This window comes from Wolffia australiana, chromosome 12 (assembly GCF_029677425.1).
Source record: "Wolffia australiana isolate 7733 chromosome 12, ASM2967742v1".
NCBI classification, from domain to species: domain Eukaryota; kingdom Viridiplantae; phylum Streptophyta; class Magnoliopsida; order Alismatales; family Araceae; genus Wolffia; species Wolffia australiana.
In genome coordinates, this window is record NC_135846.1 from 11,895,639 (window position 1) to 11,919,538 (window position 23,900).

The 23,900-nt window shown below is 41.6% G+C and overlaps 3 protein-coding genes across 3 annotated transcripts; 2 read left to right on the plus strand and 1 right to left on the minus strand.

Annotated features, from left to right (window-relative positions):
* The first annotated feature begins 8,243 nt into the window (after positions 1-8,243).
* Positions 8,244-10,320, plus strand: LOC144710139 (Tetratricopeptide repeat (TPR)-like superfamily protein). Its single transcript, XM_078583814.1, has one exon. It carries the CDS (start codon positions 8,276-8,278, stop codon positions 10,043-10,045), a length of 1,770 nt encoding a protein of 589 aa, XP_078439940.1. The 5' UTR covers positions 8,244-8,275; the 3' UTR covers positions 10,046-10,320.
* On the minus strand, positions 10,038-12,660 carry LOC144710140 (phytochrome-associated serine/threonine-protein phosphatase). Its single transcript, XM_078583816.1, has 10 exons — positions 12,326-12,660; positions 11,635-11,781; positions 11,488-11,555; positions 11,306-11,363; positions 11,098-11,208; positions 10,965-11,015; positions 10,727-10,870; positions 10,560-10,655; positions 10,339-10,410; positions 10,038-10,255 (listed from the first exon to the last, which is right to left on the minus strand). Exons 1-10 carry the CDS (start codon positions 12,404-12,406, stop codon positions 10,172-10,174), a joined length of 912 nt encoding a protein of 303 aa, XP_078439942.1. The 5' UTR covers positions 12,407-12,660; the 3' UTR covers positions 10,038-10,171.
* Positions 12,661-13,158: 498 nt separating this feature from the next.
* Positions 13,159-15,194, plus strand: LOC144710613 (ankyrin repeat protein). Its single transcript, XM_078584424.1, has 6 exons — positions 13,159-13,301; positions 13,909-13,979; positions 14,324-14,372; positions 14,457-14,563; positions 14,641-14,723; positions 14,807-15,194. Exons 1-6 carry the CDS (start codon positions 13,253-13,255, stop codon positions 15,018-15,020), a joined length of 573 nt encoding a protein of 190 aa, XP_078440550.1. The 5' UTR covers positions 13,159-13,252; the 3' UTR covers positions 15,021-15,194.
* Positions 15,195-23,900: the final 8,706 nt, after the last annotated feature.

Genomic DNA, 23,900 nt, shown 5'->3' on the forward strand with positions numbered 1-23,900 from the left:
TTCTGTTCTCATAATTTTTGCCCCTATAAATTAGTACTAATAAATGTCGTTGACCTAGTTCCTAGGTCAACGAAATTTATAGGGTGTGTGCCTACCCAGTCCTCATTTGCATCATAGACATTATCTCTTTTCGAACTCTATGATAGTCCTAGTCTTATGTTCATATTCTTCTTTCCAATCCATGTTTTTTCCAATCTATTCAGAAATTGGCTTCAGTGGACATCTGCTTCATTATAGATGGATCTGCATATTGCTTTTTAAACCAATCCACAATGATTAAATCTTTTGCAGGTCCCTTGTGTTTAAGAATAGTTCCCTCATAGCTGGCCCCGTTACGCTTCGGAATGTAGGATCCCCGCAACAACCGCGGTAGTAGTTGCGGAACTACTGGGCCAGGAGAGGATAACTGTATCTGAAGATTAACTTTTTCTGATTAAAAGAAAAACCTCTTTCTTCGCTTCGGGGACAAAGGTCCTACGGTAGGTAGCAGTAGGCACGTGCATGCAGACTGAAGGGGACCAGCGCTTCTACTCCTCTGCCGAGCTTATCCTTCAGATAACGTTACCAAACCAAAGGTTACAAAGTCAAGTTATCCGAATGATAAAATTTCAAGAGCTTAATTATTGAGGTACTGAGGCGCGAGAGCGGGGGCTTAGGCGTGAGTTTACGAGCGAAAGTCAAAGACGAAGAAGAATGAAAGGCTATGTTTTTTTTCACATAAATAAAATGATGAATCGATGATGAAGGTTCCGACGGCGCGAGTTTACTTACGAGCGAGCAAAGCGACGAGCAAAAGGCGCCACTTTAGGAGCGAAGAAGAAGAATGTAACAACTTAAGGCGGTGCCTTTGAAATAATGACTACTCTTACTAATTTGACTTTGTTTTGTTCGTTGACCGATCAGGTTCTGAAATAACTTTGACTTTTAGATCTACGGGCTGGCCGGCCTCGACCGTTCACATGAGCATAGGGAATCTATACTCGAGCGTTCCCCGATAGGTGAGGAATCACTCTTGATCTATGGGGCCTACAACTTAGCCGAGCCGACACGTAGCCCTTTCCACTATGCATTTATCAAACAAAGGTTATCTTCAGATAAAGAATCCGTGGTGAACTGTCCCATACCTTCTGCGTGTCTCATGTGTGTGGAACCAGGTCTTTTTCCGTTCCAGCTTAACTGAAGTAGGTAGGGCCGCTCCCGCTTTCGCGCTTGTGACCCTTACTTCGTAACCTTCGCCGAGGTCTTACGGTCTCTGAGAGAGAGGGGATAACGACCTAACTAAAGAAGAACAATGCTCTTTATATGAGTAGGCGTGGAGAGTTTTTTGCAGGGAAACTTGCAAGTAAAGTTTGGGGGGAGGCGGGCGTCGACCCAACCTTATGAGTATTCAGACCATAACAGTTCCGATGAACAGTCACTCACTTTTGACAGTTATAAGATTCCAGAAGATGATCCAGAATTGGGTCAATCACGTTTATTAGAAGTGGACAATAGAGTGGTTGTACCAGCCAAAACTCATCTATGTATGATTGTAACACCTGCTGATGTACTTCATAGTTGGGTTGTACCTTCCTCAGCTGTCAAATGTGATGTTGTACTTGGTCGTTCAAATCAGACCTCCATTTTGGTACAATGAGAAGGAGTTTACTACGGTCAGTGCAGTGAGATTCGTGGAACTAATCATGTCTCTACACGTGCGCCCAAATACATAGGCCGACTGCTGAGCCCACTCTGGCTCAGCCGCACCACCCGGAGTGAGAGCCACCCGAGAAGCAAGCTATTACAGTGAGAGGCCCAGCCCGCGCATAGTTAGGAAGATTGGCCGCAATCTGAGCGGTACCACCCATCCTACCCTACCATCTATAGGTGGCCAATATTCTTGATCAATAGCTCTAGATTCTTAACATAGTGGATTTGCATATTGGTACTATTGCTTTAGTATTTTCAATACCTGGCTTTTACTTTACGTAAGGACTATATATATTACCCCCAGTTTCAATCATTTACAGTCTCTTTTACAAAAATGGGAAACTTTACTGCTTATCATCTTCGCTCCTAAAGTCGCGAAGTCCTTGGTCAACAACATTTCTAGGGCGGTATAGGTATCAGTTAGTTAATTGATGGATCGGTGCTGGCCCTACTTCTTTCTCCTAAAGTCGGACCTTCTTCTGAATCTTCATCTTCACACTCCTAAAGTCGCGCCTTCATCTTAATATTCACGCTCCTAAAGTCGTGCCTTCATCTTAATATTCACGCTCCTAAAGTCGCGCCTTCACCTTAATATTCGCGCTCCTAAAGTCGCGCCTGAATCTTAAAATTCACGCTCCTAGAGTCGCACCTGAATCTTAATATATTCACCGCTTCTGCGCCTGAATCTTAATATGAACCGCATTTGTAAATGAATTTTTGGCTTTTGTAGTTTATTACCTTGGGAGCAGGAAAATAAAAGTCAATTTTATTTGGTTTATTCTCCGAATTACAATTGAATGCAATTAGATCTAGTATAGTATGAACTGGGGATCAGGCCATATATGGATAGAATTTATAACAGGGTCTCGAAAAACAAGTAATTTTTTCTGGGCCTATATCCTTTTTTTAGGTTCACTAGGATTCTTAGTTGTTTTAACCTCTGGTTATCTTGGTAGGAATCTGATATCTTTATTTCCATCTCAGGAAATCTCTTTTTTTCCACAAGGGATTGTAATGTGTTTCTATGGAATTGTGGGTCTATTTATTGGTTCCTATTTGTGGTCCACTATTTTGTGGAATGTAGGTAGTGGTTATGATCGATTCGATACAAAATAAGGAATAGTGTCTTTTTTTGTTGGGGATTTCCAGGAAAAATTGTCGTATAAATGCATTTATACAGATATAATGTATACACCCAACTTTGAATCATGGATTGGTGCGGAAAATAAAATGTGTTTTACAAATTTTATTCTCATCATATGAAGCTCGTACTGTAGAGCAAGTCTGGTCATCTTTCCAAAATAAAAATGAAAAAGATCTAAATACAATAGCTCTCACTGACACCTAGAGAAGGTGAGGTCGTCTTTCTTTTTGGCCGCCGTACGGTTCAACCGAACAATGTTCTATAGTTTGTTTGACGGTCTTTGATGGCGAGAGCACTATTTTTTCTTTGTCCTGGTCTTAACCAGTTGTGAGGTTCTGAAAGAAAGAATGAATCTATGCTCTCTTCCATTCTAAGGTTCTGCAAAGTAGCTGGCCAACAATCGCTCAACTGTTCGAGCGCAGTGTAGTGTAAGTGGAGATTCGACGACAGAACAGGTCGAGGTTCTGTTAAGAACTGGCGTTTTCTTGAATAACCTGAGTGAGAACGAGAAAAGGGTTCCATCCGTTGACCTTTACTTTACAGATTCATCCAAACCCAAACTCAAATGAGGCGCGAGAGCGGTGAATATTAAAATGAAGATGCGACTGATGGAGCACCGAAGGTACGAAGTTCTTGCAGAACTTTATGAAATAAGAACTAAAAGAAAGTCAATTTCTTTTTTTTTTGGGGAGCGAATGAATAAGAAGGTTCAGAATGAACAATGAATAGCTGAGCCTACTAAACTAAAAAAGGTTCTGATATAGAAGAAGTGTTGATTATGATTAGAGGACACGTGCTTCACTTCTAATGTGACACGTTCCCTCTCTTCTAAAAATAATCTGATGTCGGACGTCGTCGAGGACGTCGTCTTAATATGATGGTTTGGTGACGATAAGGGATGATGGTATCGAATACCAACGGTGTCGTTGTCCGAGGGGTAACCCTAATGGGTCAATGTAACTACGATGCACAAAATGAGTGCCCTACGTGTCGTACATGCAGGCTCCGACTCGAGGGAGGCGCCGAGCTCCAAGCTTGGATGGGGATCATCGGGTGACGGCAATGGCGGCCTCTCGAACCTCGTCGGAGCGACGAAGGCGTCTACGGCCGAACAGAATCTATCAGTAGGGCTTGCACGTAACGAACATACTCGTCCATACTGGTAAGACACTCTAATGTCATAGTTTTTTCTCAAAACCTCGCTCACCTACCTAGCCCGAGCGTGGTGGAGTCAAATCATAATTATACTGGGAGAGATATGTAATTTTTAAACGAGCGTCGGGAGAGGACGACGTACCTCATTGGCGAGCTCGTTGTGCAGAATTTGATGACAATCGGCGGCGGTCGAAGCGGGTGTGATAGAGAAGCGCCGGAGAGTGAATGACGACTCGATGAGCAAACAAAGATGTCGGAGCTACAGGTAAATGCCGAAGGAAGAGAGGAGAAGAGCGAGGCAACGGTCACGGCTCCAGCCAGCCACCAGACGTAGTTAGCGTAACGGAGATAGCAACTTTGGCGAGTAGACGACAATGGGCGGATCCACCCTCGAGGCAGGATTCTCGTTCGCTAACGAGACGGCTGTCGAGCGTGTATGATCGATCGGTCTCACTTGGTGTTGGGGATCGACAACCGCATGAGTAGTGGGTTCCCGTGCAGTGGTGAGTCGGCTGGACAGTAGTCAGCCCCGAGAGCTATGGTCGAACACCAAGCGGAGGGGAATCCATGTTAGAGTTCTGGCTCGGAGAGTGACCGTGATGTCCCCTTTTCTACGAAGTGCCCAGAACACGCCAAGCAAAGAAGAGGGGAATAATAGGCCACAATCACCGGGCCAAGAGGCGGGAACAGCCGGTGCCGTCGTGCTGGTCAGGACAGAACAGAACTCCACCGATGAGTCTTTGTCCAGCATTCAGATTTCTCTGGATGGACAATCATCGCCTGACGTACAGGCTCAATCGTCTGCCTTATCAAGCAACGTTGGCCCAATTCAAGCACTGGCCGTTAACCAACGGCGGGCGGTCGACGATAGTGAGTAATAGCTGACAATTCAGATCGAATCGAACGGCCCTCACGGGAGACGAGGAATCCCGATCAACAACGGGCCAGATCAACGGCAGCTAGCTCAATCGAACGCCCCTCACAGGAGGCAAGGGATCCCGATCGGATGGTCGTCGTCCGAAATTTGCATGATGGGATCTTCAATTGGCTGATTGGGGTCGTTGAAGATTGCGAGTGACCATGCTTACTTGGGGAGAAATTAGTTCAGCAAAATCGATCAGTGGGCACGTTCTGTGAACTCGGAGGTTGAATCGAACTGCGTGCAGGTTGATTCCCTTCTCCGGTCCCCCTCGTTCTTCCGCTTCTTCCCCTTCCTTTTTGAGATCTTTCACTAGATGAAGGAGGGAGACCAGAAAATTCAACAAATGAAACTTTCTCTTTGTCTTCCTGGTCTGAGGAGCTAGGGCGCCCCCTCTTCCCTCATAAAGGGGAAGATGTCGATTTGGCCCCCTTAGTAGGGTCAACAAGGGGGAAAGAAGGGTCCATTAAGGGGGCCCTTATATAATGGGCCCCCTCATTACGAAATAGAAGGGAGGGGAAATTAAAAAAAATAAAAAGAAAAGAAAACAAAAACAAAGGCACAAGGGAGGGGATCCAAAATGGCTAAGGACCCCTCCCCGTGACGACGACGAAAGACGTACGGACGCATCACAAATGTGACCAGAACACAACGACGAGACGGGAAAACATTAAACACGAGAGAGAGAGCAATGAAAACAAAAGTGATAAGTGAGCAATTTCATTCGAGCTTCGACGGCGGCGGCGGGCGGCGCGGACGACGTTGACGACGATCTTCGATGGCGTGCGCCATCAGAATCAGTTGGCCAGAGAGCGGTCTGGGCGCTGGGCGCTCCTCTATTGACCGAACCCTCAGTTCAGAGGTGGCCGCGCTCTGCTCCCGCTCGTAAACTTCGCGCCTCCTTCCAAAAGAAAATGGTTAAGTAGTTATGAGGGGCGAAACGTTGGAGTGTATCCAGTCCCTGACCAGTAGGGCATTGTAGGTTGATTGAGCATCAACCAAAAAGAACGCGGTCAGTGCCACTCGAGTTCCTACGGTCAATTCTACCCGCAGAACTTGCAGCACTGGAGTTGATCCGCCGTTGAATCCACTATGTAAACATAACCTCTGCCTTTCTTAAAAATAAGAACCGGTTCAGGTTACAAAGTAACTGCAAGAACTTACTGAGCAGGGGACTTTATACACTAAAAGATTCATTCATGCTGAACTGGTCATTGCTGCTTTTCAACTTTGTTTGGTTTTTTAAACCAGTTGACTTGACTTAGCAGCCACCTTACTAACAGTTAGTTGTTTATAATGGACATCAAATTCAGCTGCGTTCCTTCGGGCTCCGTTTACTGCGGGACGGCGTTCTGTAAAGTTTAATCTTCTTCTGAATCTTCATTGACTTCGAAACATGAAGATTAGGAGCAGAAGGGAGCGGAATAATGACTACCATTTTTTTTTCAATCCGCTCAGCGACGAGCGATTTATGAGCAGAAGCGACGAAGCGGATACTTTACTTTGTAACCTTCCTTCGTGCAGTTCATGCTGAACCTTCTACAAACCGAGTGGAACCTTCTTTCAGAACCTCAACAAAAGTAAATGAATGCCCATCTTATACACATGTCCTAGGAATGTTTCAGCATCTAATGCTTTCGCGAGAGGTTGCGAAATAACTCATCTATTAGCATATGACGCTCGTAAACTCGCCTTGCTTCACAACACTATTTATATAATGGTTGGGTTGAAACTTGACTTTGACTTTCCTGTGGGTTTTTATTATCACAACAGAATTTAATCGGCTCATGCCGTCATCGTTTGTACAAACAGACTTTATGGGTGCTAAGATCCTAAGTCGAGAGGGAAACAACCCAGATCGTACGCTAAGGTCCCAAAGCAATCACTCAGTGGAAAAGGAAGTGATCGAGCGATGAAAACCAGGAGGTGGCCTTGGAAGCAGCCATCCTTTGAAGAAAGCATACTAGCTCACTGGTCTAGATCCATGGCACTGAAAATGTACCAGGGCTTAAGTGATTCAACGAAGCGACGAGACCTTGAACTTTTTCAAGTGTTAGTAATGTGACGTTCTGTCAATCGGGGAAGGTTTTTGGTGACAACACCTGGAGATATCAGAAGTGAGAATGCTGATATGAGTAACGAAAAATCCTGTGAAAAACACGATCGCCTGCCAGTGGAAGTCTTTTTGCGTTCAGTAAATCTACACAGAGTGAATCGGTCCCTAAGGAACCCCCGAAAGGGCTGCTGTCCAAAAGGGCTATAAACATGTGAAGTGTATGGCTAACCCAACAACCCAATAACCCCTGAAAGGAATGCCTAGGAGGGCAGCGCGCTTAGGGATACGGAAGAACTTTTATCACCCAGCTACCTAACCTAATGCGGCCGGTGAACAACAATTGGGGATCAGATGCAGGCGAAAGGCTCGTAAGCCCCTTCGGACAACCTCAGAACCTGAAAAGTGCAAAAAGATTCTAGGTTCCGACTTTAGGAGGAATGTGATCTCAGGTAAGAACGGAGGAGGGCTTTAGGCATTGACATGGCCTCGAGAGGGCCAATGCGCCTTTGTCCCCCCATAGGGACACGATCTCACAACTGGTATGGTAGCGGGGGTTTGGACTTTTCCTTGTCCGGAATGCGAGCCACTAGTCCCTATAGGGAACGCGCTTTTACCCCATCTAAAATAAGGTTTTTTCCAGTACCGACTTGGGATAGCAATCTTTCTTTGCCCCGGCCTCCTGACCTGGAGGTTATCTGAAAGATAAGTATTCCCGAGGTGCTGTAGGCACTATGCTTCCGGAAAGGTTTGAATCTCCTGATAGATGGTTTGAAAGGCTTTTAATTACACACAAGCTCTCCTAATGAAAAACCCCTCAAACTATTTTAACTACATATAAACACTCCTAACGAAAACCCCTAAAACTCTTTTTATTACAATTAACCTCTCCTAACGAAAAACCCCTAAAACTCTTTTAATTACGCTTAAGCTCACCTAACGAAAAAACCACTCAACTATTTGAATTACACTAAAGCTATTCTAACAAAAAACTCCTAATACTCTTTTAAATACACACAAACAGTCCTAACGAAAAACCCCTAGTACTCTTTTAATCACACACAAGCTGTTCTAACGAAAAACCGCTAAAACTCTTTTAATTACACACAAGCTCTTCTAACGAAAAACCCCTAAAGCTCTTTTAATCACACACTAGCTTTCCTAACGAAAAACTCCTAAAACTCTTTTAACTACAAACAAGCTCTCCTAACGAAAAACCCCTGAAGCCATATTAATTGCAGAAGTACTCTCCTTCTTCCCCAATTTAAAAAACCTCTGAATCAGAAGCGAGATTGAATCAAGCGGCGGCGGAGGAATGGGCGGCGCCGCGGTGGCCGGCGGCGTGAGCGCCGCCGCGATGAAGAAGAACTGGTCGGCGCTAAGCAAGCCCGAGGTAGCATCTCTCTTCACTCCATCGCTGATTACGCTCGTTCTTCACCAGCTCGGCGATCTCCCAAACTCCGCCATAGCCTTCTCCTTCTTCAGATGGCTCCAATCCCTACCAGGCTACGCCCACTCTCTCCAAACTCAGTGGGCAATGCTCCGCCTCTTGATCAACCACCGCCAGCACGCCTCCGGCACAGCGCTCCTCTCCCAATTCGCCCAAAAGAACCTCCTCTCCTCCCCCTCCGTGCTCAACTCCCTCCTCCTCCCCCACGCTAACTCCCCCGACGCCCAAATCCTCAACTGGCTGATCGTCTTCTACGCGAAGACCCTCCGCAGCCCAGGCGAAGCTCTCCAAGTCTTCAACGTCAGCCTGGCCGCAAGCTACTCCCCCGACCCGCACGCCTGCAGCGCCGCCCTCAGCGCGCTGGCCAAAGCCGGGCTCACCGCGACCGCCCAGCGCCTGTTCGACGAAATGCGCCAGAGAGAAATCCCTCTCAACCGCCATGTCTACAACGCCATGCTCCACGCCTGCTACAAATCTCGCAATCTCCCCAGAGCCGAGGCCTTGATCTCTGACATGAAGAGCAAGAACATAGCCTTGGATCTCTTCTCTTACAACACGCTCATCTCCCTCTTCTCCAAGCAGGGGGATCGGTACAGAGTTCTTGAACTGCAGGCCGCCATGGCTGAGGAGGGGGTCTCGCCTGATACCGTCACCCTCAACGCTCTCCTCTACGGTTTCTGCAGAGAAGGGCTGATGAGAGAGGCGATGAGGATGTTCAGAGAGATGGAGAAGACGGTGGGATCGAACCAGGTGACGTTTACCACGCTCATTGATGGGTTTTGCAGGGCCGGCGACATAGCCGGAGCTCTGAAGCTCAAGGAGGAGATGCAGTCTCGTGGGATCTCCCATGGCCCGGCCGCTTACAACGCCATAGCCAGGAAGCTCTGCGAAATGGGGAAGATGACTGCCGTTAACGCCCTTTTAACAGAGATGGATTCTAACAAGGTGGAGGCGGATTCCATCACCTGCAATACTCTGATCAACGCTTACTGCAAGAAAGGGGATCTGGGTTTTGCCGTTAAGCTCAGAGAGAAGATGGAGGAGTCTGGGACGCCGGCTGATCAGTTCACCTTCAAGGCTCTTATCCATGGTTTCTGCAGAGCTGGGCAGATTGAGCAGGCCAAGGTCTTGCTTTATGAAATGCTGGAAACTGGGTTTTCTCCTAACTATGCTACTTATTCTTGGGTCATTGACAGCCTCTGCGAGAGGGGTGAGGAGGAAGCTGTTCTAAAGATGCCTGAAGAGCTGGTAAACAGGGGGTTTCCTGAGGAGAAGTCTATCTATAGAGCAATTATTAGGAGGTTTTGTAAGAGGGGGATGCTGGCCATGGCTGAGAAAGCTTTCTCTCTCATGAGGAACAAGGGGTTTGATGGAGATGCTCTGGTTTGTGGCAGTCTTGCTTGTGCTTATTTGCAAGCTGGGAGGTTGGCTGATGCTGAGGCTTTGTTTGTGGACATGGGTTTGAGGGAGATTAAGATAACGGGGAGAGTTTACTCTTATTTGAAGGCGGGTCATGGCGGCGCCGCCATGGAGATGCTGTGGAGAGCCGCCGCGGACAAGGGGGTGCTCAGCCGGAGGGTCATCCGGTTGATTCAGAGGTCAACAGATGAAAAGAATGAGACTGATGGAGATTAATCAAATTATAATAAGCAATTAGTAAGAGTCTGAAGGCACAGCCGGAAAGAGAAGCGTGGATAACTGAAATTTTCAGTAAGAATCAAGCCCTGCACCAAAGATTACATTTTTATGACCGCCGGCAAGTCACAAGAAATAGGGCACTCCTGCCCTGGAACTTCTCATCTGGTTATTCTCGTCGGTCTCCGTGAAGAACTTGACCTCCCTCTCCTGCCATGGAAGAAGATTGAGAACATGAGATTGTAAATCTGAGTCTCAAGTACATCTTGACTGTCCTGAATTAATTAAATCACCATGTTCTCATTGAAACTCAGAATAGAAGCCACGTTCCCACAGCGGTAGCAGTAATTGGGCGCGGACCAGACCTGACCACCAGTTTATTAATGTAATTAGTGTGGCTCAATTTTCTGTATTAAAGAAATTAGCATTAATGATTAACCAGATGAGAAGTTCCAGGGCAGGAGTGCCCTATTCATCCTGTTCTAATCAGTGCTTAATAAATGTTCATACTTACCGTTACTAGACTTTTGTCCTGGAACATGTACTTGAGGCCTTCTTGGACGAGTTGATGCGCCCGGCACACCAGCTCAAGGTTGTTGATGTGATTAAACTGCGATGATCAATGACAAAACCCATATTACAGATTGAGAGAATTTATAAACCAAACGTGTTGTTAATTACCTCAGATGTAACCCTAGATCCAAAGAGCCATCCTGCGCCACGTGGACTTACTGCCCATGTTTCTATCTCTTCTGGGTCGCTCCACATAATATCGCAGAAAGGCCCCTCGTGGGGTATCTCACAGTCGCGTTCAATTACTCTAATCTGCCATGCAATTTTTTTAAAAAGAAATTATCAAACTTGACTCTAATAGAAACATATAATTCGAAATATTTTGATGAATAATTGTTTTACGTACTTGGTCGATTGTTCGAATATCAGGGGAGAGGCCGCCGTGGACGCACAGCACCTGGAAATACCGTTTATGGTCTTTTGATAAATATTTATGAAGAAGTATTTATAGGGTTTTCAAAAATTTTTAACAAGCATACAGTTCCATCAATGATGGCGGAGATGGTGAGGTAGTCAAAAACGTCGGTGCAATATCGCCAAGCATTTGCATTGCCGTACTTCCTCTGGCATTCATCGTAAAATCCATAAACCTACAAGGAAGAAGCATTGCATGCCATTCAAAAAAAATTTGGGAATTAATAAATCATTGGGAGAATGAATCTTTATAACATATAGTGTGCACTTCACCTGGGTCAATTGTCGACTTTCATGATTCCCACGTAAGAGGGTTATATTTGCAGGATATCTGAATCAATTATAACAAAAGTAACACACCATTAGGCAATGAAACAAGTTACAATGGGTTTAATAGAGTAATAACAAACCACAAAAATCGTAACTAATTCAAATGTAAAGATGGGCAAGAATACCTGGCTTTTAGAAGCAAAAGAATCGTAAATACTTCAAGGCTGTTGTAACCCCGGTCCACGAAATCCCCCTATTTATTAAGCACTGATTAGAACAGGATGAGAAATAAAATAAAGATGAATTCTGGGTTTCATAAGCGACCATTTTACCATAAAAATATAATTCGTCTCGGGGACATGTCCCCCCGTCTGAAAGAGTTTCATTAGATCATGAAATTGGCCATGAATGTCGCCGCAGACGGTCACGGGGCTATTGACAGGCTGGACATTTGACTCTTCAATAAGAATCTCTTTAACCTTCATGCAATCGATCAATGAAACAAGGTCAGACCAAAAAAATTAAGAATGGTTAATGATAATATAATACGCTCATAAACCGATAAAGAACTCCTTTACTGTATCGATTTCATTCCATTCCTTAGAAAATATAGTTCTAATCTCTTTTTCCAATCATTGAAAAAGATATCAGGTTATTGATTCGATCCCTACATCGTCGATCGGTCTACCAAACGGCTCTTGCAACAAATTCATCGACTTTTTTAATGAAAGTAAAATAACTCATTCTTTACTTAAGAATGAGAAACAGAGCTCAAATCTCTTTTTCCAATCATAGAAAAAAATCAACCTTATTGATTCGATCATCACAACCTTTATCGGTCCAAGAAACGGCTTTATCAACAAATTCATCGACTTTTCAATGAAAGTAAAAGAACTCCTCCCACGAAAAACCTAATCCGAGTTCGATAATCCCGGAGAGATATGATCACATGAAATAAACTAAAACCGGATGATCAGAGAACAGTCTCGGAGACGGAATTGAATGGGGATAAAGAGTGAGTACATATTCGCAGAGAAGCTGGAGTTCGTCTTCCGTCAGGTGATGTCCCTGCTTGACCTTGCCAATCCAAAGATCCAGATCCATGGATAAGAATCCGGCACCGACGACCGCAGCCCCGCCGCCGCGAAAACTCCCCCAATACTCCGGCAACGAAAGGGGTGTACAGAAATCGAACTTATTTCGCAAAAAAATCGAGAAAAATTCAGAGAGAACACAACAACGACGGCGCTAAGAGAGGGAGCACGGCGGCAGACGGCGGCGATTGGCGGCGGCGTAGACGATGAGACTGGAAGCGCCGCCGTTCGAACGCCGCGAGCAGAAGAACAGGGCAGAGACTCTCTGAAGGAAACGCGATACTCAATTTCACCTATAGTTCAGGGACGCGGACGGGACGGTAATTTCGTCCTGGACGAAATAACTGCCCTGTCTGGGGCCTTGGACGGGAACGGGACGGTTATTTCGTGCTTCGTCACGTGTCAATTTCTGAGTGGTTTAATGCTGACGCATGCCCTGTTTCGTCCGGGGCGGTTTCGGAGGGGTCGGGAAGTGGAGGAAAAATGAGACGGAACGAACTTCGTTCCGTCCCGTCCCGTCCATTGTTCACGTCCTTAATTCCACCCTATTAGATCTCCCAGATCCCCCCGAGATTCTTCAGCTTCACAAATTACTCCCCAACTTTGCATTTTGCGTTCCCAGGACGATCTGCCGCTGTAAGATTGGTTATTTTCCGAGCGTACGGTCGCCGTGCATAGCGATGCGAACTAGAGTGTGAATGATTTATGGCCGTTCGATTTCATCTGGACGGTTGATAGGGGTCCTGATAACGGAATATGAACGGGACTCGTTCTTTGTTCATGGGATGAATGATTAGACGATTCTAGGGCTCGAGTTAGGAGAGCTCGCCGTTTGAATTGGTGGTAGTTCTGGTCGATGGCGGGAAGGGAAGTTCGCGAGTACACCAATCTCACTGATCCCCGAGGTATTAGTCGAATTGTGCTCTGAATCCGCATGAATCTTGGTGTATGCATGTTTTTTTCTTTCGGAAAATGTTATTATGGCCAAGTTGTAATGTTTAAGACTTTTGATTTTATGGGTGCGCGGGATTTCTCTAGCTGGTTGTGTTTTAGACGCTTCTCACATCATTTTCTTTTGGGGGAAAATGCTATTGAAATTGTCGAATTGCGCTCTGAATCTGTATGACTCGTGGCGTATGCATGTTTCCTTTTGTTTTTATTTGGAAATGTTATTATTATTAAGGCCTTTGATTTTATTCGTGCGCGGGATTACTTTAGCTGGGAATGTTTTTGCCGCTTTACGCGTCATTTTCTCTGGGGGAAAATATAATAAAATGGTCGAATTGCTCTCTGAATCTGTATGAATCGTGGTGTAAGAATGATTTTTTTTTCGGAAAATGTTATTATGGATAACTTGTAATGTTTATGGCTTTTGATTTTATGCGTGCGCAGGATTTCTCTTGCGGGTTGTGTTTTCGCCGCTGCGCGCATCATTTTCATTAGGGGAAAATGTTATTAAAATGGTGGGAGCAGTTTCAATCGTTCTCTAATTTACGTGTTGTCTTCTGACAGATAGAAAATGGGCCAAAGGCAAAGACAAAATTGACGATGAAGAGGTCACATTCCAACGCATGGTTGCCAAGGTTAGCGAATCCGAACTTCAATTGGAAGCTATCTCTTATAATTTTATTATCCGCCTGATTTTTTCTCATGTCGATTTTTGCGATTAGTTAATTTTGTAAAATCAGACTATATGGTACATTTGAAGACTCGGATATCAGCTCTGGTGAGGCTAACTTGATGATTAAACATACTTGGAATGTCAGAAGAAAAATGAAATTAAATTATTGCACAATTTTTGTTATGGGTTTTCTCAATGAAATTACTATTTTAGTAATGACATTGCGCTTGTTTCTTTATGGGTTTTCTGATCACATGGCCCGGCAGGGAACATGGCTTCGCCCTGGTCCGGGGTTGATGTCAACAGATGCAAGAGGTTGCCGGTGACCGCGGTGGCTATCTTCATGGGCGTGGCGGTATTTCATCTCTCTTGTTGGACACCATTGTCTTGATAATTGCTTTTTTACTCTACTTGAGGTCGCAATGTGTTGGATACACAGCCCTGGACAGTGATGACTTGCTTTATCTCAAAGAACAAATGGAGGCTGAAGAGGACGCTGAGCGGCTCCTCCGCAGGACTGAGAAAAGGGCTTTCGCCGCTTTCAAGATATCCTTTTTATATGTTTTACCATATTTGGGATTACTTTTCCTTAAAATTTCCTTTATCCTTAACTAGTTCGACACAAAGCAGCAAGTTTGGCAGATTCTTCCCCCACGCCTCTGCCTGCACCTCTGCGGATGGAGCCCAAACCCAAGAGTGGCATCAGGCAATCATTATACTGCCCTTATAATTTTGTAACAAATGCTTTGCATCTGTTTTTCCCGTGGTAATTCTAATGTTGGGTTGCAGACAGCTTGAAATTCTGAAGAATCTAGTGGAGATCAAGCCCAAAAGACCAAAGGTATCGAGCCCATCTTTAGATGATAACAAGGCAAGTGCAGGCCATCCCCAAGGGAATGAAGCTATCCCTTCAGAACTGCCCTCTGCTGCGGCAAAAACAGAAGCAGGTAGCGTTGGTAAAGGACTCCTTGGGTTAGCTTACGAGAGTTCTGACGAGGATTAGGCAAATGATATTGGAGAACGAATGAGTTGATCTCTTATGACTTGACAAGTGGTTTTCTGTGTGTCCAGTTAAGGTCAGTTATTAGCTTCTCTGGATTTTTGTATCACTTGCTTCTCCTGCCTTGTGCTGTACAGTTATCATCTGGTAACCAATGACATGTTTCTAGATTTTCTAGCCCTAAAGTCATTTTTTTGGTTCTTTCTAGTTACTGTGGCCTAGTTTCCCATGTTTGTGTTATTGTCTTATTAACTTTTGGTTTAAGTAGGCATAATGAAACAATCAGTGGAGGTGAAATTGTCGTGGAAAAATTAATTTAAATTTCTTCTTAAGTAAATCAATCAATGAGATGTTTGTGCATCGTTTGAATGGTAACTTGTTGAGTAAATTGTTAACTGGATGTCAATTAGATGTCAATTTTTTTTTTAAGATTCCACGTTATGTCTACAAATTACAAAGGAATCATTAGCCATCTCATGATGTTACCAGACAGGAGAGTATGTGGAGGGGCCCAGATGAGAGGAGAGTTGGATCAGGAAAGAAGCCAACATCGTGGTGGTTTTCTAATATTCTTTGGAGAACTGCAGAGGGCTAGTTGAGAAGAGCAGATTGGTTTACGAGGTCAGATCCAACGAGGGATGGATATAATCTCATATTGGCATTACTTCAACTATTTGGAGAAGCTTTATGCTGTGAACTGTTCTCAGAGGACAGATAACCTTTTAAAGATTGATTGAGACCCAACTGGAGTGACACTTCAGATGTTTCAATCTAAAAATGTCTTAAAAGGATATCTCAAATCTCATCAAGAACATCCCTAAATTTCATGTTATTTGGGAGGATAGAAGCCTATCTTTTGCATATTTCCAACTACATGGTTACACCTATCTCAATGCCCAGAAGCTGAAACTTCAAGCTGAAGTCTCACATGTCAAGTTACTGGATTTCCATAAATGCTAGAGATCTCCATTCATGTTGAGACTTTCTACCGAGGTCAATTCTTGAACATGATCAAGCTACCTATTTTAAAGGTCAATTCTGTCAGGAACGAAATAACGAAACTCCATGGCCCCTCATCGTTCATATAGTCTGCCAAAGGTTCCATTTAGTATTTCTAGCCAAAATATGTACCGCATGAAATGAGGTAATTTAGTCCTACGAAGGCCAAGACATTGGTTCAGGTTTATTATTTAGTCTTTAACCATCCCTGGCAAACCTGTTGTAACGTACACTCTTACCTTGGAGCCTGAAAGTCTAATAGAAATTCAAAATATTATCTAAGGTATATGCGTTGCCCTTCAAAGGCCAAATCAAACTTACAGCTTTTGTTGGCTTCGAATTACTTTCGGAGTCTAAGGTACTAACAGAGGCCCATAAAATTATGAAAGTTTCACCACCTAAAAAACATCCAATTCCATAAAGTAGAGTTAACCCCTCTCTACTTCGATATATGATATATATATATCAAAACATACATTGGTATTGGGTATTCAGTAACCACAATAATGATGTCGAATTTATTCGATATTCAAGTTTTTCATCTGATACTAGTCACTAGCATAGAAATTGATATTCGGTAAAGACATCATGTCTGAAACATCATCCGCAAGTATCTTACTCTTTGGGCGGCAATGTCATAGATTGTTTGCAGGCATGAGGTATCTGATGTCAGGTTCAGATATCAATCAATATATATGATGATCCACTATAATATTCAACATAGGGACCTCAGGCCCACTCCCCCACTTCCCCACACCTACCAACTGATGAGCATATGGGTTAACACGGTTGTGGGATTCTATAATCTTATCATATGCAATTATTTTGAGAGCCCTGAATTATATATGCAATCTGGCACCTATTATTTTGGAATTGGATCAAATTCATTTCCCGCAAGCAAAATTTGAAATTCCATAAATAACTCCACATGATTAGCACCGAATGACACAAGAAAAACTCACCTTGATTTGATTTTCTAGATTTTAATGACAATAATTTACACTTTTCATTGTATTGAAGATATTAGCTTTCAATTATTATTGTTGAATCATAACTGGTGAAACAGTTAAATAATACAATTACTTAATCACATTCGTAGATTATCATAACTCATATTTAAAACCCATGAAGTTTGGATTTTCTTGCATTTATTTTTTATTGAAATATTTATTATATCCAGAATGTGATACATGGTATTGGCATCCACTGCCATCCTTAACACCGTGATATCCAAATGGGTGTTTAGTCCAACTATGAGAAGTGTTTGACCCCCTTGAAATGAGTGCATGTACATCACACCTACTGTTGTTGCAAAAGCTCCGAATTAACTTGAAATAGAGAATAGACTTGGAACTACCAAATTATAAGAACGCCTCAACTATTGTGGCCCAATAACCCTTTATTGGACTTCTAAATTAATTAAATATATTATCATATAGACTAATCAATGTTAGATCAATTTAACCCAATCAATAGGTTGAGTATCCAGCCCGTGGGGTGCCAAGCTACACCTTGTGTTCTAGACGATACAAAGGAGCGTGTGTCAATTCACTCATGGAACCTGCCCATCATTGGATATCATGTACTTATAATCCCTCGTTGGTTTGATGCTCCAAGGATGACTTGGGCTTAGTCAACTATCAAAATCTAGTGGGTGATTCGAGTTGGTACTAATGTGTTAGGAAATTATCAGAGTACTATTCTCCAATATCTCACTATTTTGACTAAGGACTTCATCACATCTTCTTCCTTGAGCCACCACCTCTTATACTGAGGGCGGATGATCCCATGTATAACACTCAATCATCTTTGTGAACTTCTTGATGCACCCAAACTGAGACAATTGAGATTCCCATGATTAAGAACTCGTAGGTCATAGTCAAAGTACAACTGCATATCCATAAGATATTTTTGGTGTCTAAGGTCTAAAGACCACTTACACAACCTTATCGTGAATCAAGTTGATTGATAGTTTGGTGTAATAACATTCAGAGATTTGTATAGATCAATTCAGTGAAATCTTTCTACTAAAGAGCACTCATTATCTATCCATAGTGTCTCCACACTAATGGTTACGAGACTGGCCATACTCATCATATGAGTGAGGCTAGATAGTGATATTCAATCCGGATACTTAGATGTCTTTATGAAGTATCCTTCAAATATAAATATTTAGAATACATGCGTAAATACTAGTGGTCTCAATATTGCGATCTCATCCTAATACACTAAATCTGATTATTTATTCATGGACTTGATTACAAGCATCACCCATGCATTATAATGAATATATTATATTAATGAATGTGTAATGAGATATGAAATGTGTGATTGGCTTGATGGCCAAATATTTCCATCAACACCAATGTTTTAGTTTTTGTGCTCTAACTCATCTTGTGTGGGCATTTCATATCGACGAGACATCCCCATTCAACAAAAGATAATAATTTTTTATTAAATAAATTACATGTCTTCGTGGGTCTCCAAAATTGAAATTTTAGGCTAGGGTACCTCTTTAGTTGAAAGAAAAAAAAAATTCTTGATACCTCATTAATTCAGATATGAGTGATGAAACAAAAGAGGTGATTTGAAGTATTCCGACTTAAGGTGAAATATAAGAAATTTTCATTTATTATAGATAGAGATTATATTTGGCTTACTTTTCTAATGATGCATATCATATTTTGACATTTATGACTCCATTTAATGTATTATATGGCTGTGATTCCTCCAAATGCATCCATTCAAGTAATAAAAATGCTCCATCTAGAAAGATCAATCAACTGTAGGAGATACTCAAAATGTACAAGTTTAGAGTGGATAAAATCATGCAGAGAACATAAAAAACACAAGGGGAAGGTAGAATTTTTTAAAAATAGATCATATAGTTGTGGATTTATATCATTAAGATATGAATTAAATGACAAAAATAACACCAAGCTAGGCCCGATATTCTTCGAACCATTTGAAACTTTTCCTAAAGCAAGAAAAGTGACATATATTGAATTTGTCTAAAAATTGAGCATTATATCTCTTAAAGGCGTGAGGAACTATAAGTGACACCTCCTTTGCATTGAGTTTAGTCAAATATTTAAGTAACCTAGGAGTGGATAATCACCCCATTATAGCCCTCATCGATGGGGGAATCTAATTATTTTCTAATACTATGGGTTATCAATTCTTTATTCATCCTTGTTTGGCATCTCAGAATAAATACTCTTACCTTGGATTTGGGAAGGCTGATTGAAGTGCTAAATATTAAGGTATATTTGTTGTTCTTCAATGGCTAGACTTTACTTCAGGATTTTCTTGATGTCATTTATGAATGTTTTTGCAAGTTGGGTTGTTTGATGGCTGGGACTCAACATTCATATGGTTTCCACAATGGAATATGAATGTCTGGGAAGCCACTCACACATTACATATCTCCTTCAATGTTCATGATACAATATGTTCACTATAATGGACATTTGCTGCTTATAGTGAAGTCCATGAATCAAGGTAATGACTACGTAAATAATGTGAGTTCATAATACAGGGATCATTAATCTTTAAAAATCTAATCTCAAATATTCTTATTCAAAGGATACTCAAGAAGGACACTAAAAAATATGAATAGGTTATCACTATCTTGTCTCAATTGTATGATGATTACAGTGATCCCATATCCGTTAGTGTGGAGCCACTGATGATAGATAGTGGGTACAATTTTGTAAGTAGTCCTCAAACCTGAGACAGTAGAGATATATTATCTATGAGAAGTTGTACTATAACTATCACCTAGGAGTTCATATTCACATAATTCTAAGTTGTCTTAGCTCGACTTCCAACTCACATGAAATGGTTAAAAACCAGTTTCAATACCAGTATTGATTATTGGCAATGAACAAAACATTTGCCTAATATTCTGTAAAAACATACTTAGGTCAAAAAACATTTTCAATTCAGTAAAAAAATTAGATTATTCACAAGTATATGTAAGAATCAAATTTGAAGTTAAAAAAAAAAAGTCAAAATTAAGGTCATATTCATAAAAATATTCATATTCATAGTCATATCCATATTCATATTCATATCCATATCCATATGCATATTCATATTCATATTCATATTCATATGCATATTCATATTCATATTCATATTATTCATATTCATATTCATATTCATTTACACACTTGAGCAGATAAACAAGTCTTAATGGAGAAATGAGAGATCATTCTAGAGTTCCATGCCCGAGTGATTAGGCCATTAAATTTTAAAGGTGTGTCACGATTCTGCTTTAAGCCCTCCACTACGAGAATAATCTTACTTTTATGTCAATCATGACCCTAGAACCCAACATCTTAACTTGATGTGATGGTGCTGAAGATTACTATTAGGAGTATATCATGTATTTGACATAATTACATGACATGTAATTCAATCTGACATTCACATATTTTTTTAATACATTAATCTAAAGTATACTCATAATCATATGCAATGAAGAGTGAGTTATGATACTTTGATGTCCTTATCGAGTATCCTTCAAATAGGAATATTTAGAATACATACTTAAAGACTAGTGATCTCCGTATTATGATCTCATCATAGTACACTAAATTCAATCATGGTATTCATGCACTTCATTATAAGCATCGCACATGCATTATAATGAATATATTCTATTCATGAGAATGGAATGACATATGGAATGTGTGATTGGCTTGGTGGCAACATATATTTCCATTAAGATAGGGATGGATGATGATGGATATAATATATCTAAATGGATGTGTTGAAGAATGATCAATGTAAGGCAAGAGATTAACCTTAAATTCCTATGTTCTGGGATCGACACATCTTCTTGATGAAGATCAGCCTACCCACCTCTCTGTTGATCTTCTTCAAGAACTCAAGATATCAAGACACTCTTGATGGATCGTCAAAACTTCACTTGCTTTCAATCTACCTCTCTAGGAGGAAGTGAGCTAAAAGATGTTTTTCACAAAGATAGTGGCTCAATATATATCCAACCGTATAGATGGATAGAGGATAGAAAGACAAAGCTACTCTCAAATTTTAAGCTCAAATGGACCTCTGGATCATCAAACATCAAGCACCAAGACCTCGGGGGAGTTGTAGGATCAAATCCGACCCCTTGAAGGGCCAATAGAACCCCTATCATCCCCTTTCAGAGATTAGAGAACTCGGAGGGGTCGTGATAGCTTTGTCTTCACACAAACAACTCAGGAGGCTATAGAGAAGAGCTCGGGAGGCTTAGATCTTGACAACATTAAATTTGGTCACTAAAATTAATTTTTTTTACAAATTACTTTTAGATTTCCACTAGCATTATTCACTTGTTAAGGATAAAATGAGAAATTTAGAATTTATTTTCCTAATCTCTATTTTTATATATATTTCTCTGATTTTTTTAGACTAATCCCACTTTACTTCTTAGAGTCAAGTGTATTTCTCACATCTTCTTGGAATTTTATTTGAAATAAAACTAGACTTAGGTAAATACAATGGTAGATTTGGGATATAAATAGGAGGAAAGGAGAAAACTGAGCCATATAATAGATAATAAGAAGAGGCCCAATACATAAGAATCCCACTCTAGAATCCCATTCAAACCTCCTTAAAGACCGGTGTCAACTAAAGGCAAGAATTGTGGAACTAACCCACAATTTGAAATGGGAAGGCCTTTTTAATATCTGGGAAGGAGAGAACATGGGTCCATGGTGAAAATAAAAAAATTATATCCCTCCAAACCATTGGGATTAAATATAATGGCTGGGAGATTTAGGGCACTTCAGTTTATTCTCTTCTCCCTCTCTTTGTATCTCATCTTCAATTTCTGCTCCCAACTTGTTGTTGGAGGTCTACTGTATCTGATTTCTTTGATCCATTCTTTTTCTACAAGAGAGAGTTCAATGGTGATCAAGATTCTTGGAGAAAGAGAACCATCTAGCCCTTGGGGAAAGTGACAACAATGAAGATTCAGATGAAGAAGACACTAAGCGATCAATCTCCAAGACTTTTTGTAATACGATCTCATTCTCTTTGGTAATGTAATTCATGCCAATGAATTTTGAGCATTTGTCTTCAGTATTTAAGAGTGGAGTAAATGTTACTTATCGTAGCTATCTGCAAGCTCCTTGGAGGTAGGTTCTGAAAGAAACTTAAATGGGCCCAAAGATTTTCTTCGTTTCTTTCATTTATTTGCTGGATAACCTCTCTATCATGCAGACAGATAAATAAATAGATAGCCCAACCATCTTTAAATTAAATAAAAAAGAGGCTAAAATAAATTTTTTTGAAACAAGATCCTAATATTTTGGATTAGAAAAGGGCGTAGAAGATGTTGCGAACATCTGGCATAGGCTCAACTGGCTTGCTTCTATAAAGCCAAAAGCATAAGCTAAAGCTTTAGGTTCGACAATAAAGTTGGGTTGGAATGCTGGGCAGTACTCTTCATTGATCACAACTTGCTCAATCTGGGCATTTTAAGTTACAACAATGATTACATGAACAAAGTGTGGTGATGCTAATCACATGATTCTGTACGCTGCTATTACTCGACCAACTTAGCTGGGTTAGAACTCAGCCCTGTATCCTGCAATAGAATAAATCACGTAGACGAGGCATTGAAGGACTTTGAATTTGAAGGGCATGCCTATCTTTTACTAGCAACTCTTGGACTTTGGCAGGTTGGACTACCAAATCTTAGCTAAAGGTGATATCAATCATGGATAATTCTACAATGCGTGACTTCAGGAGCTATGAAACATTCTAAAGGCACAAGTTTATGAGCATTTAGGAGTGAGCTTAGGAGTGAGGCATGACTTTAGGAGAGATGAAGATGAATCTTAATGGAGTTTAAATGAAAGAAATGAAATAAAGAACCTCGCATGCTATGGTAATGAAGCTGCCTGGTGGTGGCACTAATAATAGTCTAGAGCTTTTCTTCAAAACCTCTTTACTGTGAATAGGAGGACATCCAATCCTGGAATTAATATATGATGGACTTTGTGTTGGCTGGGGTGCGAGATATCAGATTTTGAGATGAGACCTCTGCTTGATCTAACCTAATTTATTCAAGATACAAAACTACTTTTTAAACTATCCCTATTGTTTTGTTGCTGCTTTGTTTGCCTGAAGTCGTGTGAACCAGATATGAATTAAAAAATATGAAGCAAGACCTACTCCCTCCCATCCCAGGAATAATTGAAGAGAGTTAACTGCGGTCACCAACATTGGCATAAAAAAATAGGAATGGATACATAACACATAAATTGAGGGTTATGTGGATCCTCGGGCATATATGAAATGAAATAAATATTGAGCGAGCAATTTATGGATGTAACCACAATTAACTTCACTACAGTTGGGCTATCAAACATGGGGACAGAAGATAATTACGAGTCAGACCAATCTGCAAATCGAGCAAAAATCTCCTTGGTTTGGTGGTTAGCCTCTCATTCATCTTCAATACTCTCCAAACTGTGTGGGAACCCATCACATGACTCACCAACTTGATCATCCGCAGGAACCGTATGTCCTTACAGAAAAATAGGTACCAAAGGTTCTACAAGAATTTTGCTCAAGTGTACTGCAGATGTTATGCTTAGGACCTTTCTTCCCTTCCTAAAAAGAGAGTCCAATGTTTACATGACACAGTTTGGTTTATGTATGGAAGCCTGCCCCCCTTAGGTGATTAACTGTTGAAGTGAAAAAAGGTTTCGAAGGGATTGGTAACACAAAACCTCTGCCCTAGATTCCCTTGCTGCTAGGATATCTGTTCATCAGTTCCACTGACGCCGCCCTTATCTAGAGTCATTAAGTCAATACAGAGTTGCGCTTAAAGTGGGGCATGTGTTGCCCCTACTGGGCTGGGCC

What these genes read in the sequence shown, in the direction of transcription:
- LOC144710139 (XM_078583814.1), top strand. Translation starts at nt 8,276, where the DNA reads ATGGGCGGCGCCGCGGTGGCCGGCGGCGTGAGCGCCGCCGCGATGAAG.
- LOC144710140 (XM_078583816.1), bottom strand. Translation starts at nt 12,406, where the DNA reads ATGGATCTGGATCTTTGGATTGGCAAGGTCAAGCAGGGACATCACCTG. An exon ending in TCCAGCTTCTCTGCGAATAT is followed by an intron (nt 11,782 to 12,325) that starts GTACTCACTCTT and finishes GATTGCATGAAG; the next exon opens with GTTAAAGAGATTCTTATTGA. An exon ending in GATCTAGGGTTACATCTGAG is followed by an intron (nt 10,656 to 10,726) that starts GTAATTAACAAC and finishes TGATCATCGCAG; the next exon opens with TTTAATCACATCAACAACCT.
- LOC144710613 (XM_078584424.1), top strand. Translation starts at nt 13,253, where the DNA reads ATGGCGGGAAGGGAAGTTCGCGAGTACACCAATCTCACTGATCCCCGA. An exon ending in CTATCTTCATGGGCGTGGCG is followed by an intron (nt 14,373 to 14,456) that starts GTATTTCATCTC and finishes TTGGATACACAG; the next exon opens with CCCTGGACAGTGATGACTTG. An exon ending in AAACCCAAGAGTGGCATCAG is followed by an intron (nt 14,724 to 14,806) that starts GCAATCATTATA and finishes GTTGGGTTGCAG; the next exon opens with ACAGCTTGAAATTCTGAAGA.